At 41.5% G+C, this 20,593-nt stretch overlaps 1 protein-coding gene across 2 annotated transcripts; it reads left to right on the top strand.

The window, feature by feature from the left end:
- Positions 1 to 103: 103 nt before the first annotated feature.
- Positions 104 to 14,303, top strand: faxcb (failed axon connections homolog, metaxin like GST domain containing b). 2 transcript variants are annotated; one of them, XM_082551206.1, is made up of 7 exons: positions 104 to 619; positions 2,282 to 2,403; positions 6,214 to 6,349; positions 6,834 to 7,030; positions 10,931 to 11,148; positions 13,223 to 13,339; positions 13,752 to 14,303. In XM_082551206.1, the coding sequence occupies exons 1-7, from the start codon at positions 584 to 586 to the stop codon at positions 14,069 to 14,071; spliced, it is 1,146 nt and encodes a 381-aa protein (XP_082407332.1). In that variant the 5' UTR covers positions 104 to 583; the 3' UTR covers positions 14,072 to 14,303. The 2 variants fall into 2 exon arrangements, with proteins under 2 accessions (XP_082407332.1, XP_082407331.1); XM_082551205.1 differs by lacking the exon at positions 104 to 619 and having other exon boundaries at positions 1,895 to 2,403.
- The last annotated feature ends 6,290 nt before the right edge of the window (positions 14,304 to 20,593 follow it).

Below are 20,593 nucleotides of genomic sequence, written 5' to 3' on the forward strand. Positions count from 1 at the left end.
GCATGTCTCTTAAGAATGATATCAAGCCATTTTGAGCCAGAAATAAAACAGTCCTGTCACAAGGTAAGAAGCTGCAGTCGGTTTTTATGTATCCTATATTTATCTAGGTAAAGAGCGTCATTGACATCAAAAATGTCTTTTTCACGAGCGATCTGGCCAAAAGTGCCATTTAAAAAAACAAAAAGTGTCATAAAGATGCTTCCTGGTGTCAAAGTCGTTTCCTCTATCTGCCGACAGTATCTCTATGTGTGTGTTTACTAAATGCCTTGCTCCAGCAGTGCCTGCTGTGTCATATTCCCAGGCTGGTTCAGCAGTAAACACCAATACACGCTCCTGCTGTAATGCGCGCTCCCGAGAGCCACGAGGCCGCGCGTTTAACTTGCCGTAGCCATGGCTGCGGTAAGCACTCACCCTCCTTCACTGACCTGACGGGGTCAGACAGCAGCAGGCAGGTAATTGGCACCAGGATGATACCGGCGGACACGTAACTACTGGATGTTCTTTTGTCCGAGTTGTCTACATCCTGTTCTCGGCATGCTCGACAAACAGATCTGGAACTCACCTGCTGGATTAAAGCGTCAGGATGAACGAAGTCTTCCACTTCCAAAGTTGCTCCAGAGTGAGTACTCCTTCCTATTAGTGCATTTACCACCAAGTTATACAGTTAGACTGTAAGTAGAGTCTATACCCACAGCACACCGCGGTCACAGCACAGTTGGCATAGTGGATTTGCAATCCGTGTCTTACTTTTCTCGTTTGCGTAATGTGCTTCAGTGTGATTGCACAAACACACTGCACTCCATAGAATTAGCAGTCTGTAGTAGCTGAAGCGGAGCAGTCAGTCGGTTGGAGGCCGCTTAAAATGTAGAAGCGGAGCAGAAGGGCTTATCATCATGTTTGGCTGCTGTTGGCCAATAGTTTGTTTTCGTGGTGGTGAGTGAGTCTCTGCGTTCAGGGGCTCGCCAGGGCGGGGTGGCTCCGATCCTCCACCGGAGAAAGACAATAGGCCGGCTGCATGAAGTAACCGGCATTTGATTAGACAGCAACGGAAGTTGCCCAACTTTGCCACAAAAATAAAAGGACTGGGTAATTCTTTTTTGCGTTTCTAGCCCTCTTTTTACCTTGATCTGATGATCAAAATGTACACTCCACTACACGTAATATGTGCTGTGAAAGTTATTAAGTTCTACAGGTGTTAATCACATAAGTTTCTTAGCAGCTCTATGCAGAACTTAATTAGATCAATTGCTTCTCTTTCTTGTAAACTCTCGTTTCTATGGTGGGGATTGGACAACATCTTTTTGCAAACCAAGTGTATCTGACTAAAGCTCTTTGAGAGACTCAAAAAAAACCCCCAACAACCTGGAACTAAACATGTAGACGTAGCTTTGCACAATTCACAGTTCAGATTAATTCATGTTTATCTTAGTCTGTCCCTTGAGAAAAAAGGAAGCACCCATTAGTACCTCGAAACTTTGGTCAGATGGGGATCTGCCATATAAACAGAAAATAAGGGAATACATGATGGGCCTGCTTTAAGCTTTTTCCATTATTTGGAAGCAAAACAGCCAAATAATCTTTGGTCCCAGCTACTTTAATTTGTTTTTGCTAATAATAAATTAAACCTATTTATTTGGTCAGACAAATCAGATAATGATTCGACTACTTTTAAACGATTAAAACATTTCATGAACAAAAATGAATAATTTAGTTTATATCATGTTCAGATTTACGATAGAATTCCATTCACATGATATGTGATGGAAAACTAGCAATAACTAACAGCCACTGTGTACGGTTATTAAGAGCAGAAAATGTTATTTTGCAAGTAAAATATTAGGTGCAAAAAATGTAATTGTAACAGTGTGGACACTGACATTTATTTTGAAATTAGGGACCGGAAGTCGCGGTGTTGCCATTGTTATTCGCGCGATAATGCTGGGCAGATCCTGCGAAGGAAAGCGAGCTGGCTGCCGAGCCTCATCTCAGGGAGTGATGTTCCAGATATTTACCTTTTCCGCTTTCCTGGATCAATATTAGCCACACCGCCGCCATGCCGTAGACACAGCGCCGGGGGTCTCGATGAAGCCTAACGGGGACTGCAGCAGGGAGGACGCGGGGCGGCTGTAACCGAGGGAAGAGGATGTACTGGGCTGCTGGTTTCGCCTCTTCCCGGCCGTGTGTTGTTGAACTGGGGCGGAATCACAGCCTGCCCATCGGGCTGTGCGGCTCCGAGCAGCAGCAGTCGTTGTATGGCTATATCATCGCCTTTCCTCTGCAGGATTACGGAGGCATCATGTCGGTTTTGGGCTCGGACTCCTGGTGGAAGAAGACCCTGTACATCACCGGGGGGGCCCTGCTGGCTGCTGCAGCCTACCTACTGCATGAGCTGCTCGCCATCAGGTAGGGACGCGCAACATTCCTGAGCTCTTTATCATCTTTATCACCACCAGGTTTCTGTTTGTTTGTTTGTTTGTTTGTTTGTTTGTTTGTTTGTTTGTTTGTTTAGTATTTCTTTTGCCTCCCGGGGCTCACGTTTTGATCGCACCCACGCCCGCTGACAGTGACTGATGAGTGACACCGCATAAAGCATTATGGATACAGGAGTGTGTACATGGGGATGTGGTTCCTCTGCAGCTCTCGCGGGAAGAGGCTCTTGCTGAGGTTGCCGTCCCTCGTTTTCTCCTTCAAAGGACACGACACTAGGTGGAGACTTAAAAAAATAATTAATAAGCGAGTCACGCGTCCGCTCGTGTGCTAGTTCCCGTGCGGAACACATCGGCACCTGAGCGTGTCTAAACGAAGCGCTCCTCGGACGCTGCGGAATCAGCCTGACCTTTAATGAGCTGAGACACAGCAGCTGTCCGCGTCATTTACAGTTGTTTTCTACAATGAAAGCTGGTGATCAGTATGCGGTCACTGTAAGAGAGATTAACACGGGACTATTGTCAGAGCACAGACCGCCTGGCTGTGAATGGACGGATTATTTATTTTTTTCGGCCAGGCCAGTGCCAGGAAGTAAGAACATCCTGTTACAGTGGCCTGGTAGTTTCTGCTTTCACTCCCCCTCCTCGATCCACAAGCTGCGTGAACCGTGCATTTCGTGCAGAAACTCTGAATCACGTGCAGGCCGCTGAGGCTGGCCCCGCAGCCTGCCGGCGTCATCTGTCCGTGCCATGTGATGTATTGTTGGCAGAGCTGCTGCTACGACTAGTCAGCTTTTGTTCTCCTTTTCCCAGCTGAGAGATCTTTGAGAAGTTCTTTAAGTGGTTCCTCTGAGAGACGAAGCACCACAACGTGCATGGAAGAAGGACGGCATGCGTAGATCAGGCGTAATAATATGATGTCAGTTTCTCTGCAGATTTAGAATATTTTCAGCACCATGTAACTGTGGACAGCTACCAAGGAGACCTGCGAGGTTTCAGCACCACAGTCAGCTCAAGTTTATTTATTTAGCATCACAACCAACAACTCCTAGCCACCACTGTGACAATAGAGAGGAAGAGCTCCCTTTAAACAGGAAGGAATCTCCAGCAGAGCAAAGTTTAGGAAAATCAAAAATATTTGCTCTGATCTCAGCCGCAAACAGGTCAAACCACAAGCTATGGGAGAGACTAGACAAAAGTTAATGGCATGCACTAGATTTATTTAAAAAAAACAAAAACATGGGGAGTGAAAAAAGGTGAGTGTAGTTTGTAGCTGCCTCCACCAGTGTATGAATGTGAGAGTGAATGAATAGTGGTATTGTAAAGCGCTTTGGGTGCCTTGAAAAGCGCTACATAAATCCAATCCATTATTATTATTATTATTAGTAGAAATGTTTAGTGCATCATGGGAAGTCCCCACTGCAGCCTTAGCCTGCCTTAGCCCTAACTACAAACGTTATGAAAAAAATAAGAATTTGTCGTCATGCAAGCATGAATTTATATTTTCTGCAGAATGTGGTTTACTGAAAATAAGCAAGGCCTTCCCTGAGAGAAAATAAAAGGCTTGTTTGTATGGCAGCATACGTTGCCTCAAAGCACACAATGCACACAACCACAGATGCTGGCACTGAAATATGGACTGATAGTAGATTGAGGGATTGCTCTTTTCTTTATATTTTAGGATGGAGCATCCATGACAGTTTAATCTCATAAGTTGTGAAACACTCAACCAGCTGTGTGTTGTTGTTTTTTTTTTTTTTAAACAATCTTTTGTTGACTTGGGGTTTTTGAAACATGTTGCTGATATTAAATTAGAAATGAACATATTATTTTTTAGAATATAATTAAAATATAAACTCTGTACTATCCTGTAAAAACAGATTTGTATTTAGTTTTTGTTTAGATAACATCCAGCCTGGAATGGGGTCAAGTTGCCAATTACATGGAATCAGTTTCTGATAATACGGTAATTAACTGTGATCAAGTGTTACAGTGATAAATTGTTCACAGTCAAATATCTGTTGTTACAAATGAATTCGTGTGACTTAGTGATTCGCTTGCTTAGCATCGTCAAGCTAACTGTGTCCAGTATTGGATGGTTTTTCGTTTTGTTTTGTTTTTTAACGATGTATTTATTGAGTTGTTTTATATTGCAAAAGTTCAGCTGATTTCATGTGAATTTGCTCCGCTAACCTTATCTAATGCTGGTGCTACATGATATGAGCTCTCTTATTGTAGTGTTTCCAGAGTATTTTAATTTGTTTAATAAAATATAGATATTTGGTGTCCCTTTATTGATACAATAGTGCCATGCAAAATATTGCTCTATCATTTTTTTTCTGTCACTCTAAAAGTGGCCTGGGTAAAAAATTTTATTTTACTTATTTTTGTCTTAATGTACAGAAATACGTTTTTTTCCCCTCTGAATAATTAAAAAACGACATCATGTTGTAATGTGATCGTAAAATAGGATAGAACTCAAAAGAAAAGCAACCATAATCTATAATATGATTTCCACAAACCTAACTCTAAAAAAGGATGGTTAAAAGTGGAGTAAGTGTTGTCAGACCGCTTTGCAGTTACACAAATTTATTCAAATATAGGGAGCAGTGGTCAGTGATAAAAGAGATGCTAAACGGAGCAGATGGGGTCTGTGTGTGTGTGTGTACCTGAGATGATGCCTAAAAGCTTCTTCAGGAATAGAAATAGATGCCCAGATGAATGTGTAACGTGATTAGGAAAGCGGTGTAGTAAAATCAGATTAGATGTAGTTTTTTTTCCCTGTGCTGATGTGTTAGGTGTAGTTTTATTTCTCTGGTTGCAAAAAAGGTCTTAACTCTAATTGCCTTAGGTAGCTCAGCTGCTCCTTGTTTCACAGAACGATCTATCAAAGTGGAAATAAAATTTCTAGTCTTGACAATCACTTAAAGAGTTTTAATGGAGTATAATAACAGCTAGTGATGCCAGTATATCTCAAAACACTTAAAGTCACTTGAAGTACAGACTCATTATGTAAAAGTTAGTGACCTCAGTGTGAATAAAGAAAGTGTTGTTTTTTTGGTTCCTTTTAATACTTATTTTCATTTATTGTTAGTTTTATTTCTTGTATATGTTATTGTTTATTTTATTTATAGTTTTCCATGTTTTACTGTGATTTATATAATTTTTTTCCTTTTTGTTTAATATGTTTGTTTAAATCTTGATGTTGTCTTTTAACAGGAAAGCACTTTGGTCAGCTGTGTTGTTTTTCTGAAGTGCTCTATAAATAAAGTTGGATTGGGATTCATTGGAATTGTTTAACATAATAATTTTTTTTTTTAAACTTGCAAAGAAAACAGAACTCGGCACGAATAGTGTGTCACCGTGCTAGAAAGAAACTGCAGGTGTGACCTACTCCTCACAGGGAGGTTGGCCAGAGCCTGAAGCTGAACTCAAAGTCCTGTTTTCTGTCCAGATGCTGAGTTACGTTTGGTTTTATCTCACTGGCCCCACTGCACCAATTGACCCTGAAAACAGGTGGAAAAACCGGTTGATTTCGGCTTCGCTGGGTTAAAATGAAACATTTTTAGGCAGTTTTTCCTCTTGGTATCTATGCATAGTTGGAAAGGCTCGAGACACCAAAGCATACTTTCATCCACACAGAATAGATGAAAGTATGCTGTTAACGTTAACACTGGCACAAAATGAGACAATGTTAGCGAGTTTAAGAATGGTCTTTAAAGAGGTATAACGTTTACAGGTACAACATTTATTCATTGAGTTTCCCCCACCTTTGGTTTCTATGTAGGAAGGAGCAGGAGTTGGACTCCAAAGACGCCATCATCCTCCATCAGTTTTCCAGGCCAAAGAATGGTGTGCCCAGCCTCTCGCCCTTCTGCCTCAAAATAGAGACGTATCTGCGGATGGCGGATCTGCCCTACCAGGTGATAACAGAGAGGGGAGGGGGGTGTTTCTGCCTCTGAAGAGTTGAAGTTGTTTTTCTCTTCAGCCATTAATAGCTACTTCTGTTGCACAGCCTTAATGTCTCTCTTCCATCAGCATCAACACTGGGTAGCACAAGCTAATGGCAGCTTAGAAATGGGGTCCCATTTGTCAACAGCTTCCATATAAGGACAAAAACAATGAAAGCTGTTGGACGTGACGGAGTTGAAGATCTTAAGATTTTAGTTGTTAATGACCATCTTGGTTGCAAAAAATGGATGCAATGAGGAAGACTGGGTCTGACTTTGAAACCACATGCTTATTATGGATGATGACTTGTGATTTACAGCTTGTTAGTCAATGATTGTGTAGTTTCATGCCACAAATAAGTCTCCATTTTCACATAGGTCTACAGTCTCTTTGTTTTGTTAATAAAATGTACACACAGCCCAGGAAATTCATGTGCAAAGTTGTTTCCCTTTGCAGAACTACTTTGATGGCAGGCTATCTCCGCAAGGTAAGATGCCCTGGATCGAGTACAACCACGAACAGGTGTCGGGGTCAGAGTTTATAGTGGACTTCCTGGAGGAGAAGCTGGGTGTGAACCTCAACAAGAACCTCACCCCACAGGAGATAGCTGTGTCCCGCGCTGTCACCAAAATGGTTGAGGAACACCTCTACTGGTAAGTAAGTCGTATAGGTATACAGTGCTTTAGCTGTGCCTTTGAAAGGCTTTTAAGAGCTAAGACTTCAGGCACTTTAAATGGAAAAGCCACTGTCAGATCATTTTAAAGACCAAAAGCAGTTCTCTGTTTCTACAGTTTGATTTAATTATTGCACTTGAGGGGTGAAATTATGTGGTGCTGAGTTGATTATGTAATTTTGTGTGTATGCATTCATATTTAAATGCACACTTTAATGTGCTCAGTGCTAAACCATATGAGGAACCACCTACACGGATCCTCCCGGGAAAAAAGGTCCAATTTATTTTAGCAGCAAGAAAAAAAAAAAGACACACTGCAGATTTATTCTAAAAACAAAAAAGTAAGATTATTTGTGCATTGTTTGTGCAGCTTTTCAGCCCAGGCTGTGATATCTGCCATCCTTCGCAGCAGTGAGTCACTCCAGGATCACTGGGGGAGAGACATGCTGCTAGGAAATCGTTTTCCACACTCCATCTACACCGAGAGGAGTGTTTTCCATTACCTAAAAGCTCTATCTCTCTTTCTCTATCCATCCCCCTCACAAAGGCGCACGCACATACACACACTAACTCGGTTTGATCCATGTGGTATGGCCTATTGCTCTCTATATAATAATTTTAGAACACAATTTGAACTACTCATTGGTTTTAGTTCACTTATAAAAAAGGAACAACGGATGGAACAATTTGCTGGCTTTGTGTTATAAACTGAATCTGCTCCATTTCTCAAAAAGCAGCAGAGGTCATTCATGTAATCTACATTCACGCTCCCTCCCGTCTTGTCTCCTTGTGTCACCTCCCTGCTCCTCTTCCTCTGCTTGTCCATGCACCCTGCACCAAGTTTGGACCCACATATAGACCTATTGAGTGAATTATTTATTTCAGGGAAGGGCAGCATGACAGCGTGCTGCTCTTTGTGTACTGAGACACAGCCTAGAGATAGATTTGGTTAGATCGTGCACACAGAGAGTTGCCTTCCTGATTCATAGTGGCATGGTTATAGAGCAGAAAATGTTCTCAAAGCTAGCTTTACTATTATATACTCATTTATTTTGCTGTGCTTTTTAAAAATACAAATCTGTTAATAACTCTGTAATACCAGAAAAGGATCACTCAACTATACTTTAAAGTAGACATACACAGACAACTAGTGTTAGCAGCTGTGATCCAGTGAATGTCAAAGAGGAATTTCAAGAGTAAAACTGGGCATAAATACAACTTTAAATTGAGATTAACCTTATGCTGGATATTTAAATGTCCAACTGTTTGCAAACACAGCAGGTATAACCGCAGATTAAAGGGGGATTCGGCAGGAGGAGGAACTCTAAGATGGGCTGTAACACATCTATGGTGAAAAGAATGAGTTAGAAATAAGTCACGCAGTAAAATGATTTGTTTCGTGAGCTCCATTGGACTTTTCTTTGTGTGCAGGCTGTGATTGGCTGACTTGGGCTGCTGCTCTGATATTCACTGCTCTTTGTGGATTTAGCCAGCAAAGTTCACTAAAATACTGTATAAGTAGATGTTTCATAAGCTTTATGGCTAAATGGCCCCAACTCCTAGACACTATAAAGCTAGTATAAAAGCCATAGTTCACAGAGTGAATCTAATCGGCATCATTACCCATCATTACCATCATTACCAAAATGATCCCTGCCACCCTCGGTGTAACCAGTCCGATGTACTGTTTAGCCTGCACTAAACCGCCAGGTATTCCCATGCAACCCTTGAATAACACTGTTTGTTTGACAAGAGGTTTCAAAAAATGTAATTTAGTACAGCATCAGACATGTATCTGATTATAAAACTCTAAAATCAATGAGGGCATTACATGTAAGATTTAAATTTCCTGTATGGAAACTTTCTTGTATTGAGCAGCCAGAACTTTTGAAAACAGTCATCCTTCATCCATCCATCTTCCTCTCTTTCTTGCATCCTTCTCCATCTGTCAGGATCACACATTAGCATTTTTTTCTCTCCCTGGGAAATACTGCAACTGCAGCTTTATCTTGAAAATGCAGTTTGTGGCGAACTGCACAGAAACATTTGCAAAGGTTGCATTTGAAATTACCTGGGGATTAAAAATACTCTATTTATGCTTGCTCCTCTTCTGGTTTGTTTGTTTGTTTGTTTGTTTGTTTGTTTGTTTAAAGAATACAGACACTTTGGACATCAGATAATATAACAGGAAGTAGCATTTGGCCAATGGATAGTCCCCACTCTGAAAATTAATATAACCCAGATTCTTTAATTCAGTTTCTATTGAGCAACCAGTCACATACAGCAGAAAAATGACAGAGGCCAGGCACTGGCCTTTAGATGAACTGAGGGGTAAAAGCTCTAACCCATGTAGGTAGAAACATGTAGGTCTCCCCTGCACTTGTACTATTATCAACAAACAGCTTGGCTGTCATTGAGTTCTGTTGTTGAGCCAAAAAAAAAAAGAAAAAAGCACCAAGCCCAACTTCTTCACTTCTTCAGACTTTTTCAGATCATAAACAGAAAGAAAAAAAAGTCCTACAGTGTGAAAAGTCCAAGTGTGTAAGAATGTAACAGCTTAATCATAGTATCTGGATACACAGACAACTTATGCAGAACAGAAGCAACAAATGTATGAAATACCAGAGTTGCTGTTTTCATTGTCTTTGTTTTATGGAGTGAATTCATGTGAAACATTTGTCCTTTGGTGGTTTCACAAGGGATTTTGAGGGTTTGAGTTGGGTTTGTTTGCTTGTAAATAAACAGGATTTGTTGGACCACAGTGTGAGAAAAATCTCAATATAGAGATACACTATATGCTGCCATTTCTGCAGCATTGCTTTCTTTTCATGAGTAACTGTAAGTTGCCGGTGCTTTGCAGCAGTAGGCGTCTATATTTTATCACGAGCAGCAGGAACGGATTCCAGGCATTTCTTTCAACCCTCAGGCCGACAGTTTGAAGGGCTGAATATACGATGTTGTGTTCTGGCAGCAAGTGAATGGGTGGAGCACTTTTATTGATTAAGTTGAGGCTAATTGTCATTAGACATAAAGCTTTACGATGCAGTGGCTGGACCTTTCATTAAACACTTTTATTGGAATCCCCCTCTAATTCACTTTGACTCAGCATCATAGAGTAAAATATTACTGTTGGTCCTTTGTAAAATTCTGGTTTGCCACCATATTCAGTTTTAAAAATACAGCACTAGACTGGAGAGATGAATAAACATGGCTCTTCTTTCTTGTATTAGTGTAGTTTTTGGTTTTACTTGAAACGGATCTAATGATTTACAGATCTTTAATACAACACAACATGACAATGTTTCTGCAAAGCAGGGGTGAAAATGCCAAAGTGAACACAGACACGCAGTCACTGAACTAACTAAATAAGATTTAAGCATTAAGGCATTAAAGCTGTTTTTCCTTGTTTTTGCTTTATTTATCTCCTTTAAAAACAGCAGTATGAACAAAAACATGCTTTTGGAGAACTGTTATATCCCTAACCTTTTGTATGTGATAATTTTATGTTTAAATATGTGTGCTAATATTGATGGTGTTATACCTTCTAGCATGTTCTTGGTACATGAATTGTATGCTGAGTGGGATAAGGTTTTTTGGCTGTGTAGAAATCATTTTGTATGTTCAACTATAAATGATACAAATGAACTGATGGCTCAAAGACTCAGTTTCAAATGCGGTTTGTTCTTTTTTGAAAAGACCACGATGATTTTAGACCAACATTTGGAATACTTTTTGATCTTGAGCTAAGTAAGTACAGGAAGAGTGTAAGAAACTGACAGACTGTAGGTGTAGCTGAGGCTCACTTTTGATTTAGAGGAGTAGCTTTTTGCCAGCCAGTGTAATCGTAACACAGTGTTGTCTACATTGTGTTTTCCTTCAGGACAATAGCCTACTGCCAGTGGGTGGATAACCTGGAGGAAACACAGAAGCTGCTGGCGATGAGTGGGCCTCTGAGTGACACGCTGAAATGGATGCTTAGCCACCTGAATGGTGGCATGGTGCGGCGGGAGATGTACGGCCACGGCATCGGACGCTTCTCCAAGGAGGAGGTCTACACACTGATGGAGAAGGACATGAGGACACTGGCCACTCTACTGGGTACGGACACCTGTTCAGTAGAACTAAGACTAACCTCATCAGGACTGTGGTTATAGAGCGATACGCTAATGCTGTTATGCAAGCTGATAATGGAGCTAGTGTTATTTCTTTTTTCCATTGGCTGCAATGAAAATACATGAATTTGTTACTGTGAGCTGATATTTCTCAAAATATTCACAAGCTCCTCTTAATTGGTTTATATTTATCAGAACAAAATGTCATTTATCTGCATTTTTGCACTTGAATTTTATTGAGGTACAGACAGTAATAAATGAAAACAGAGAACGTTCTGGATGTTAGCTGGAGGGATGCAATATAAGTGTGTTTAGAATAGTGCTTTGCATCGATCTGCTTGTGTCATTACAGCGAACAACAGCTTGTATAAAATGGAAAAGTCATTCCCGAGTGAAAACATTGGTACACTCCACAACCATCTGGCTTCCGTCTTTTAATGTTTGTTACACACAAATACCAGAAGTGTTCATCTAAAATCTGGCATTTTAACCAGAAGAGCTGATTTCCCAACTTCAAAATGAAATTAGTTTACTTTGAAGTTTGCTCTCTGAAGGGCAAGAAAAGCACACAAATACTTAGCAACCTTTCATTAACCTGCCTTCCTGTAGTGTTTTGGTTTCCCTCTGCATTACTAGAAGTGTTTACAGGTTACATTAAAAACATCTCTAATGTCATTGATGATGATGTGTATAAGAGCAGGGATTCCCAACCAGGAGAGATGTCAGCAGCTGCCTGGGGTACTCAAAGATCACAGAGTATTTCCACTTATTTGAAAAATGTATGAATAAATTGAACAAATTTAAAAACAAAAGTAAAAAGAAGTTCATTTCAGTTTTATTTATATAGCACTAAATGACAAGTTTCAAGGCGTTTTATATTAAAGTAAAGACCCAACGATAATAAAGAGAAAACCCCAACAATCAGACAACCCCCTATGAGCAAGCACTTGGCAGAGTTGGGGGGAAAAAAAACATCCAGCAGAACCAGGACAAGTTGGGGGTGAGGGGAGGGAGACGAGACAAAAGACACACTGTGGAAGACAGGCAGAGATGAATAATAACCGATGAAGAGAAGGCAGTATGGGAGAAATATGCTCTGTCTTTCTAGTCAGTGTTAGCACTCTCTGCAGCAGTTCAAAATGTGCTCGGTGAAATGTGTTTAGGTGGGGGGAAAAGTATCCAAAAACAACCGTGAACTAAGATTTAGTGCTAGTGATAGATCATTTTGTATTGTAATCTTAAAATAAAGCCGTTCACACACCTGATGCATCAAATTTGTACTGATATTTCATACATTAAGATGGATATTGAAATGGTAAAATAATACTATTTTACCTCAGGCACACAGCTAGACACTGCTCTGGCTCTTTGAAATGATTTCTGTCTCCTCAGATGTGATACTGACTCTGCTAACAAGAGCTTAAACTGCCCCACTGACATCCTATATGTATAAACATTACATGACCAGCTCATATCCCAAGAATTCGGAATATAACATTTTTTTCCCAGCACACTCAGTGTGCAAAGGTCTTAATGATAAACATCTCAAAAAGTGAGCTAAAGGTAGTTCATGAAGTCAGTTAGTGCATCAAAAAAGCTCAAAGTAAAGCGAAAACTGTTGGTTTACAAACACCTTCTGCCAGTACAAGTGGAATGAAAATCATCTGTAGCAAGAAAGCTTTCAACAACACAGATGGAATGAGTTGCAGAGTTGAAAAAGGAGTACTTTAATTTGGTTTTTGATATCTATTATGTGTCTGTGTGTTTGGTTACTTTGTTTCTGTTATTGATTTGCAGCAGGTAAATCATCACTGTAAAAACTGATTTGTTTTAAAGTCTTCTCAGCTCTGCATTAACATGCCACAGCAGATTACTAACAGCCAACATGCCAGTACTGGTGAACAGGGACAGTATCAGCTGGCCAACTTGTTGCTTCATCGCTGCTTATTAATGTTACTAATAGTTTTAATTTAACCATCTTTAGCTGCACAGTGCTGTGGAAGTTCTCGTATATTCCCTTTATCGTTGCTTGAAATTGCTGTTTGTTTTCTGTCTTGCAGGAGATAAGAAATACTTCATGGGGTCTAAGATGTCAACATTAGATGCTACAGTGTTTGGGCATCTAGCTCAAGCCATGTGGACTTTACCTGGAACACGACCAGAGCAACTTATCAAAGGTCAGAGGATCTATTCAGTAATTGCAAATCAACACATACATGCTGTATTTTATCACAAGTTTTTGTATATTACCTTGTCCTTGCAAAATTTAAGCATACTTGTGAGATGTTTTCACTGGTGCATTTTTATGTGTAGTCCACTAGATGGCAGTGCTGTTCTGCTGCAGTGCAGTGCTGCTTACACAAGCTCAGAGAGCAGCTTTAAAGTCTCACACAGGGAACACTGAAGTCTTTTTATCTTTTCAGAGAACAGCATCAGAGCTTGATTCTGTGTTTTAATCCATAATTTGTGATCAAGGTGATTGTGGGAAGAAAACCGGACACAAGAAAAGACTAACAAAGGCAGTAAGCACCTGTGATACCACCTGCTGGTTTCTTCTCTGTCTTCAAAAAGATTTACATGTCTCCACAGGAGAGCTGATCAACTTGGCCATGTTCTGCGAGCGGATGCGGAGGAGGTTCTGGCCCGAGTGGTTTGTTGAGGTGGAGGATTTTTACTACGACGGAGACAGCGAGAGCAGCAGCGGGGGCACCCCCACAGGCCTGCTGGACTTCGGCCTCTTCTCCAGGACTGACACGCTGGACGACAGCGATGGCAGCAGCCACTCAGCCGGACGCACGCACACACATTCCCCCGACTCTGACCGCTCGCTATTTGATTCGGACGTGGGCACAGGGTCTGACAATGATGCTCAGTTTAAAGAGGAGTCAATGCCAGACCTGGAAGTTTGACCTAGGCAGACTGAGACTGACCGAAGGCTAGAACAGTCGGTGCTACAGGCTGCTGTGTGGTTTTGCTTAAATAAATCTAGCTGGAACGATGTGTCCAAGCAGCAGCTCACACACAGCTGAAAGAACTATTCCAGCTCCTCCACCTGTAATGCCCAGCATGTTACAACTTCCCAATGGGCAGACTGGGCGTTTGTATGCGGACGATGCAAAATAAACCTTACAAAACATGCAACTGTACAGTCAGTTCCCTCCCGTAACGTCAGAACTGTCCCTGTGACAGTTCCTCTTTGCCTTATTTGTCTCATCCTAAGATGCAGAAGCTAGCGCGAAAGGTTAACACACAAAGGAACCATCTCATGAAGAGCGCGTTGGCAACAGAAGAGTGCTACAGACATGACAGGTGGCACTTCACTTGCTATGAAATGATGCAACTAATCACCACTCTGCCGTGTGTCATAACGCACAAAACCACTGAAACAGGTGGAGATTGAAAAAGGAACAGCTGCCATGTCTCTGCTGTTAGCCATCCGTGTGCTGAGGAGTAAACACAGATGACATTGAGCATCAGTCCGTGCATTAAGTTGACCCTAAAGTCATTTTCCTCATGCTCCCTCATGCTTCTGTACGTGGTGAAAAAAAGTAATTCAATCATTTTGTCTAAAAGCCCAGATACACTTACTGTATAGGCCTGTTGAACAGAAATCAGGAGGTAAGGTTTGTGCCTATTTCTTCTGCAAGCTTCATCCTATTTTCTGCCCAGTAAGTAATTATCTGCCTGCACTTTGTTATTGTTGAACTTGGAGAGTTGGGGGGGGGGGGGGGGGGGGGGGGAGTTGTTGTTGTTGTCGGGTCTTTTTTTTTTTTGTTTTTTGTTTTTGTAGTTTCTTCCAAACTTCTTGTGGTCTTATCGAAGAGCTGCAGTTCTTGTATTTGACCACTAGATGGAGTCAGCAGTCCGCCTGTTGCCTTCTACATCAAGGTCACTCCAGACTAAGGACGTGCAGTACATTTAACACAAGAAATGTCCACTTCTTTGCTAAATCTCCCATTCATACGTAGTGAGTGAGTGAGTGAGTGAGTGAGTGAGAGAGAGAAAGATACTGCATCCTACAACTTAGCGCAGCAACAACTCACCCTCAGCGCTCAGAACATTGAGACAAATGGGTGAAACTCCTTTGCGACATTTTTTTGTTATGATATAATTTATTATCAGTGCCACTTGATATTATTCTTTCTACAATAATTTATTTTTTGTTAAATATATACATATATTTAATGTTATTTCTTTTTCTTATTGCTCTCAAAGAGAGATCTTAATTTGCACTAGTGGAAATTTAATTTTCACCTCATTTCAGTCGGAGGAGTCAGCTGTGAAGGCACAGAATGGAGACTGAATGACGCTGATAAAGATCAAGCTGCAGTGGACTGTGCTGCTCATGTCGGCTGCGCATATGCGAATGTTACCGGGTGTGAATGTCATCAGTGAAGCAGCTGATAAAGTGTTTGCAGACCGGACTGAGTCAGAATACCAAATGAAAAGGAAGCGACTATAGCTTGGTGGAAAATCTTGATTAAAATGTGGACCAAAGTGTCTGGGCCGGGGGGAGCGTTCATTTTTGTCTGTCACGTTAAGCTCGCTGGAAGTGCTCGTAATGAAAATGTGATGGCTTTTAAAAACTGACTATGGTACATAAAAAGTAAGTGTGACTTGCATTAAAGGGTCTACAAACCCTGATTATAAACTTTTTTTTTTCTCCTCACGAGTGGCACTAAACCGTGCAGATAGTTTTGTTTTGAATTCTCCAGGCTCGGAGTCTCTTTTCTTATTTCGCTCCACGAGATTAATGGAGTTTCATTTTAATTCCTGGAAAAATTAAAAAAAAATCTTCATTCAGCTGGCTGGATAGATGGTCAGAGTTGCCAGATTCATTAGTTTTTATTTCACAGAAAGAGGAATAAATAAAAAGTAAATGAACAAAATATGAGATGGTTAACTTAAACACTTATTAGCCTAGAATCTTACAGTGCAAACAGGTTTCATAGGTTATATTCACGTGCTGGCAAAAAAAGGGCCCAAATCAGATTCCTTTGCTTAAATACCACTCGTGTTTCTTCACAAAAGCACAAATCACAGAAATCTGCTTTCTTTTTTTCAATTCTTTCATATGGAGCCCTGAAATACAGAGTTTTTTATTCAGTGAAAATCAGAATCCAACCACTCCGGGCTCCAACACTGCCTCCACGCCTCAATATGAAGCTAGGAGTTACTGTACCACAAAAAGCCACGATCTTTCTCTTCGTCCTCTCTGATTAGCCGGCCACTTCTGCACATCAACTTAAAAGTGAACCGGTAAACGCATTTTTTCGGCCTCTTGTCGCTTCTGTGTAAAAGTACGATGCACGGGACGCTGTTACACATGCGTCTCACTGTTTTTCTGATATTGGCTAAGAGAGGAATGCAAAAAAAAAAAAAAAAAAAGTGCCAAACAAACTCATCGGAGGATTAAACCAGAATTTCTGCATAGGGCCTTGGAGTGTGAACCCAGCCTTCAGATGTCTGTCACAAAAATCAATTGACTTGTAAATCATTCAAATTAAATATTAAAGCTAATAAGATGACCTTTGATTTTTGCATGTTTTCGAAACATTTTTGAACATATTTTACCTGTCACCAAAAAGTTTTTTTCAGCAACTATCAGACATTTCTGCAGAATTATTTAAAGCTGTTGGTAACTTCTTCTTTTTTTTTCTTTTTTTTTCCAGAAAAGGATCCATTTATTTTTCTAATGCAAACAGAGTCGTGTTGCATTTTTCCCTCAGATCTACAAAGAGGCACAGCACCTCTCCGGTGATTGTTTTGGTCGCACAGGCTGCAACTTAACTGCTTTTTGTTAAGTCTCACTGCTCTCATTAGTGTCATTCTAAGAAGCAGCTGGCAGCTTTTTAGCTCTAGACAAACTGCTTAGCACCATATGACACTAATAATGACAGCAACTTGCTGGTGATCATAATTGAGCTTATTTAGCAAGTAAAGAGCTAAAATTTCCTTCAGAAGCTGGAGACCAAACCACTGATAAATTTGAGTGAGTACTGTAGTTATATCAGACAGCCAGGAATGCCAATTGAACAACAATGCTCTAAATCTCTCTAATGAGCAAGTGTATAGAGATATATATATATATAATATATTGTTAGCTTACTGGATTAATATTAAACATGTCCACCTTTCTAATAATGAGTTTATGTTGGTAATCTCTGTGAGCCAAAGCTCAGGGTTCAGACTGCTCTTAATGCTCCGTTTTAGACATTTTTTCCACTCTTGGCTCTCACTGCGATCAATGAGGGGTTATCCCTAATAGCTTTGGCAGTGGGAACAGAAGCCGACCCACCAGCTGTTCAAACCTGTTGTTTGTGAGAGGCACCCAATCAGAAGAAATTTGTTTTTAATGTATGAGAGGTAAAAGAGCTTGTTTCAGACAGAGGCCGGACTGAGGGAGGCACTGTAGAAGATACCTAAGGTTTATTTTTAAAACTATGAAGTGGAAGTGAGAGTGGCAGTTCACTTTAAATAAGGGGGAAAAAATCCATCCATTTCCATCCTTATGAAGTAAAAGTGGATATCTCAAAACCTGGCCAGGGAAAACCAAAACTGTCTGCATGTCTATGTATCATCTGAGGAGATGACTTTTATGTTTTGTTTTTTTATTGTTTTGGGGAACAATCCTAGGTAGCTGCCCAAAGGCCAGAGATGAACTGAGACTCAGGTTGTAGAAACAACCTTCTTCAATCATGTCAACCTGTGGTTTGCATTCCGACCTGATCCGCACCAGTCTTGGTTGTGTGCTTCTCAGTCGCTTCATCCAGTCTGGGCATGATATTACAGTACAGTTGGACTGCATTAATCAAGCCATATTAAAACTAGATGTCTTGTTATTGGAACCACGTCATAGCGTTTGCTGCTGGTGTAATGTAAATATTGTATGTGTGACAAAGTGTATCATACTGTATGTAGACTTGACTGACTGATCAAACTACCTGTGGCAGTCATACAAGCTGGAGTGACTGGATGATTTCAATAAAGACTAGCTGTGACAATTTTAACCACACCCTGGTTTCGTGTTCACTCTGCTTGTGCATCTCAGCTTAACGGAAAGGGGCCGAAGTCATGACGCAGCTTTATTGACACGCACACTGTGCTGTCGTATCCCTAACTGCATATCGTGCATGTGGTGGTGTGTTTTCAATCATGCTAAACCAGCCACAATCACTCATGTGCAGAGGGGGGCTGATTAAGAGTGTGCCATGACTCTGTAGGCAAGACGAGAGGAGAGGAGCAGGAGCAGGAGGAGGAAAAAAAAGATCATTAGGTGAAAAGAGAGAGTTGAACCAGGGCGAAGAGGAAGTAACCAGGAGCAAGTAAAGGGAAAGGAGGAATGAGAATGAACTAGAGGAGCAGGTGGTGGAGAGGAGAGAAGAGGTGAAGAGGCCAGGACTGAGGAGTGAAGGGATAAAGGGAAGTCACTGGAGGAAAGAGAAAAGGAGCATCAGGAGTTTTTTTGGAGGGGAAGAATTGGAAAAGACAGGGGTAGAAGGAGAGGAGAGAGAAAGAAAGCAAGAAGTCAGAGCGGAGTGGAGAGAAAAGGAGGGGATGAGGCGGCTGGGCTAGGGGCCCGGGGAGGAGAAGCTAGGGCCACGGATCAGGAACCAAGTTCCCCGGGGACGGAGCAGGTGCAGGCTGCGAGCAAGGCCTTTGGGCCTGAAGGGGCTGCCAGAGCTTAAAACAATCTGCACTGCTCCTTTTTTAATTTGGCTCTGCGAACAGCCCACCCTCCGCACTGACTGTCTCTCCCTCGCTCTGTGCTTAACAGATCAGCGATCCACAAAGAGGGGTAAACACACACAGAGCAAAATTAAAATCGGAACTCCCTTGGCACAGCAAAACAAATTAGAGCAAACAAATTACAGAGAGTCAACACACAAACAGTGGAGCATCTGTGGCTCTCTGGACTACCAGAGCCGGTGGCTACCTACCACACCACCACCACCAGAATCAACCTATAGTACAAGTTCACTACAATCTGCGTATCAGTCCCACACAAACACACTCACACAAGATATCCTTTGAAATCACCCAGCCCCACGTTTAAAACCGTCCTCTGCATTGTGCTGGTTTAGGCTTGTTTTTTGTCTTCAGCATGTGTTGAAGCAGCTGCGGAGGGTTTAAAAGAGACTTCATAATCGTCTTTATGAACATCGGTGTGTAAGACATGTGTACACTTACAGCAGTCTAGCCTCATTTGAGCAACATTAAAAGTATGGAAGAGAGCAACATTTTCTCTGATGGTCAATAATGATAAATGATCAGTTTTCAGTCATTCACCCCTTTAGCTCCAGACAGGTTCTGAAAACAATGACTGGTTGAATTTCTGACACATTTGCTGTATTTTCTTAGGATACACTGCAATAACTATGGTGATCATCATCTAGTACTTTGCTTATATAGTTATATATAAAAACTAACTAGTACAAATTTACTATTTGCTCATGGATGTGGATCCATTAATAAATTAAGTCTTCCAATTTACATGTATTAAGTCTGTTATTGTAGGTTAGCTGTTTTTGTTCTTTTTTTTATTTGTTGGGAGGGGGGTCTTTTTGATGTTTTTTCCATGCGTGTGAGCTCTGTCGGGCTTGGCTGGCCCTGTCCCTTGGCCCTGTGGCCCCTCTGGCCCTCTGGCAGTGACTGTGGCCTGCCCATCTGCCTCCTACTGCCTGGGTCTGGTGGGAGAACGGCCATGGAAGACCTCCCCACGCCCCTCTTAAACCTCCTCTACTGCTCCCGCACCGAACACCCCCACCAGCCCCCAGGCCAGCTGCTCAGGCCCCGGAATCTGCACAATGCTGCCAGGTGGGCCCCAGGACATGCAGTTGGACCCCTTCACATACGCAAGCGAGCACAAGTGAACACACAAACACATGCACGCTCTCACAATACCAACACATATGCTCAGTAAGCCTCTTTACAAATGGAAGGCCTGAAACACACATGGTTACACGGGTGGCCCACATGGAAAAAAAAACTTCCTCTGATACGCCCACGCACGTTCTGAGCGTGTGCCAGCTCTTTAACACACAGCCTTTGTAGGCTCAGGTGTTTCCCACAGCTCCCTATAATGGTCCGAGTTCACAGGGGTGGGACACCAACAGGTGGCGCTGTTTTCTTTACTAATTACGGCTTTATTTATTCATTGGCATGTGCAGGCTTCCAGATGACTTTGGCTGGCCTGCTCATTCACAGGATAAAAGCCAAAGTGTGTGTGTGTGTGTGTGTGTGTGTGTGTGTGTGTGTGTGTGTGTGTGTGTATGAATGTGTTTTCCAGTTGTTTTTTTCTCTCTCCTCTGGGGCATACGCCATCTCCAGGTACTTTTTTTGGTACTCTAAAGTTTCTTTTCTTCATTGAAATAAAATTATTATGTAATACGATAGTGTGCCATCTATCTTTGCCCATCAGTGTCAGCAGT

Source organism: Aulonocara stuartgranti (assembly GCF_965226115.1).
Source record: "Aulonocara stuartgranti genome assembly, chromosome: 11".
In the NCBI taxonomy this organism is placed as follows: Eukaryota; Metazoa; Chordata; class Actinopteri; order Cichliformes; family Cichlidae; genus Aulonocara; species Aulonocara stuartgranti.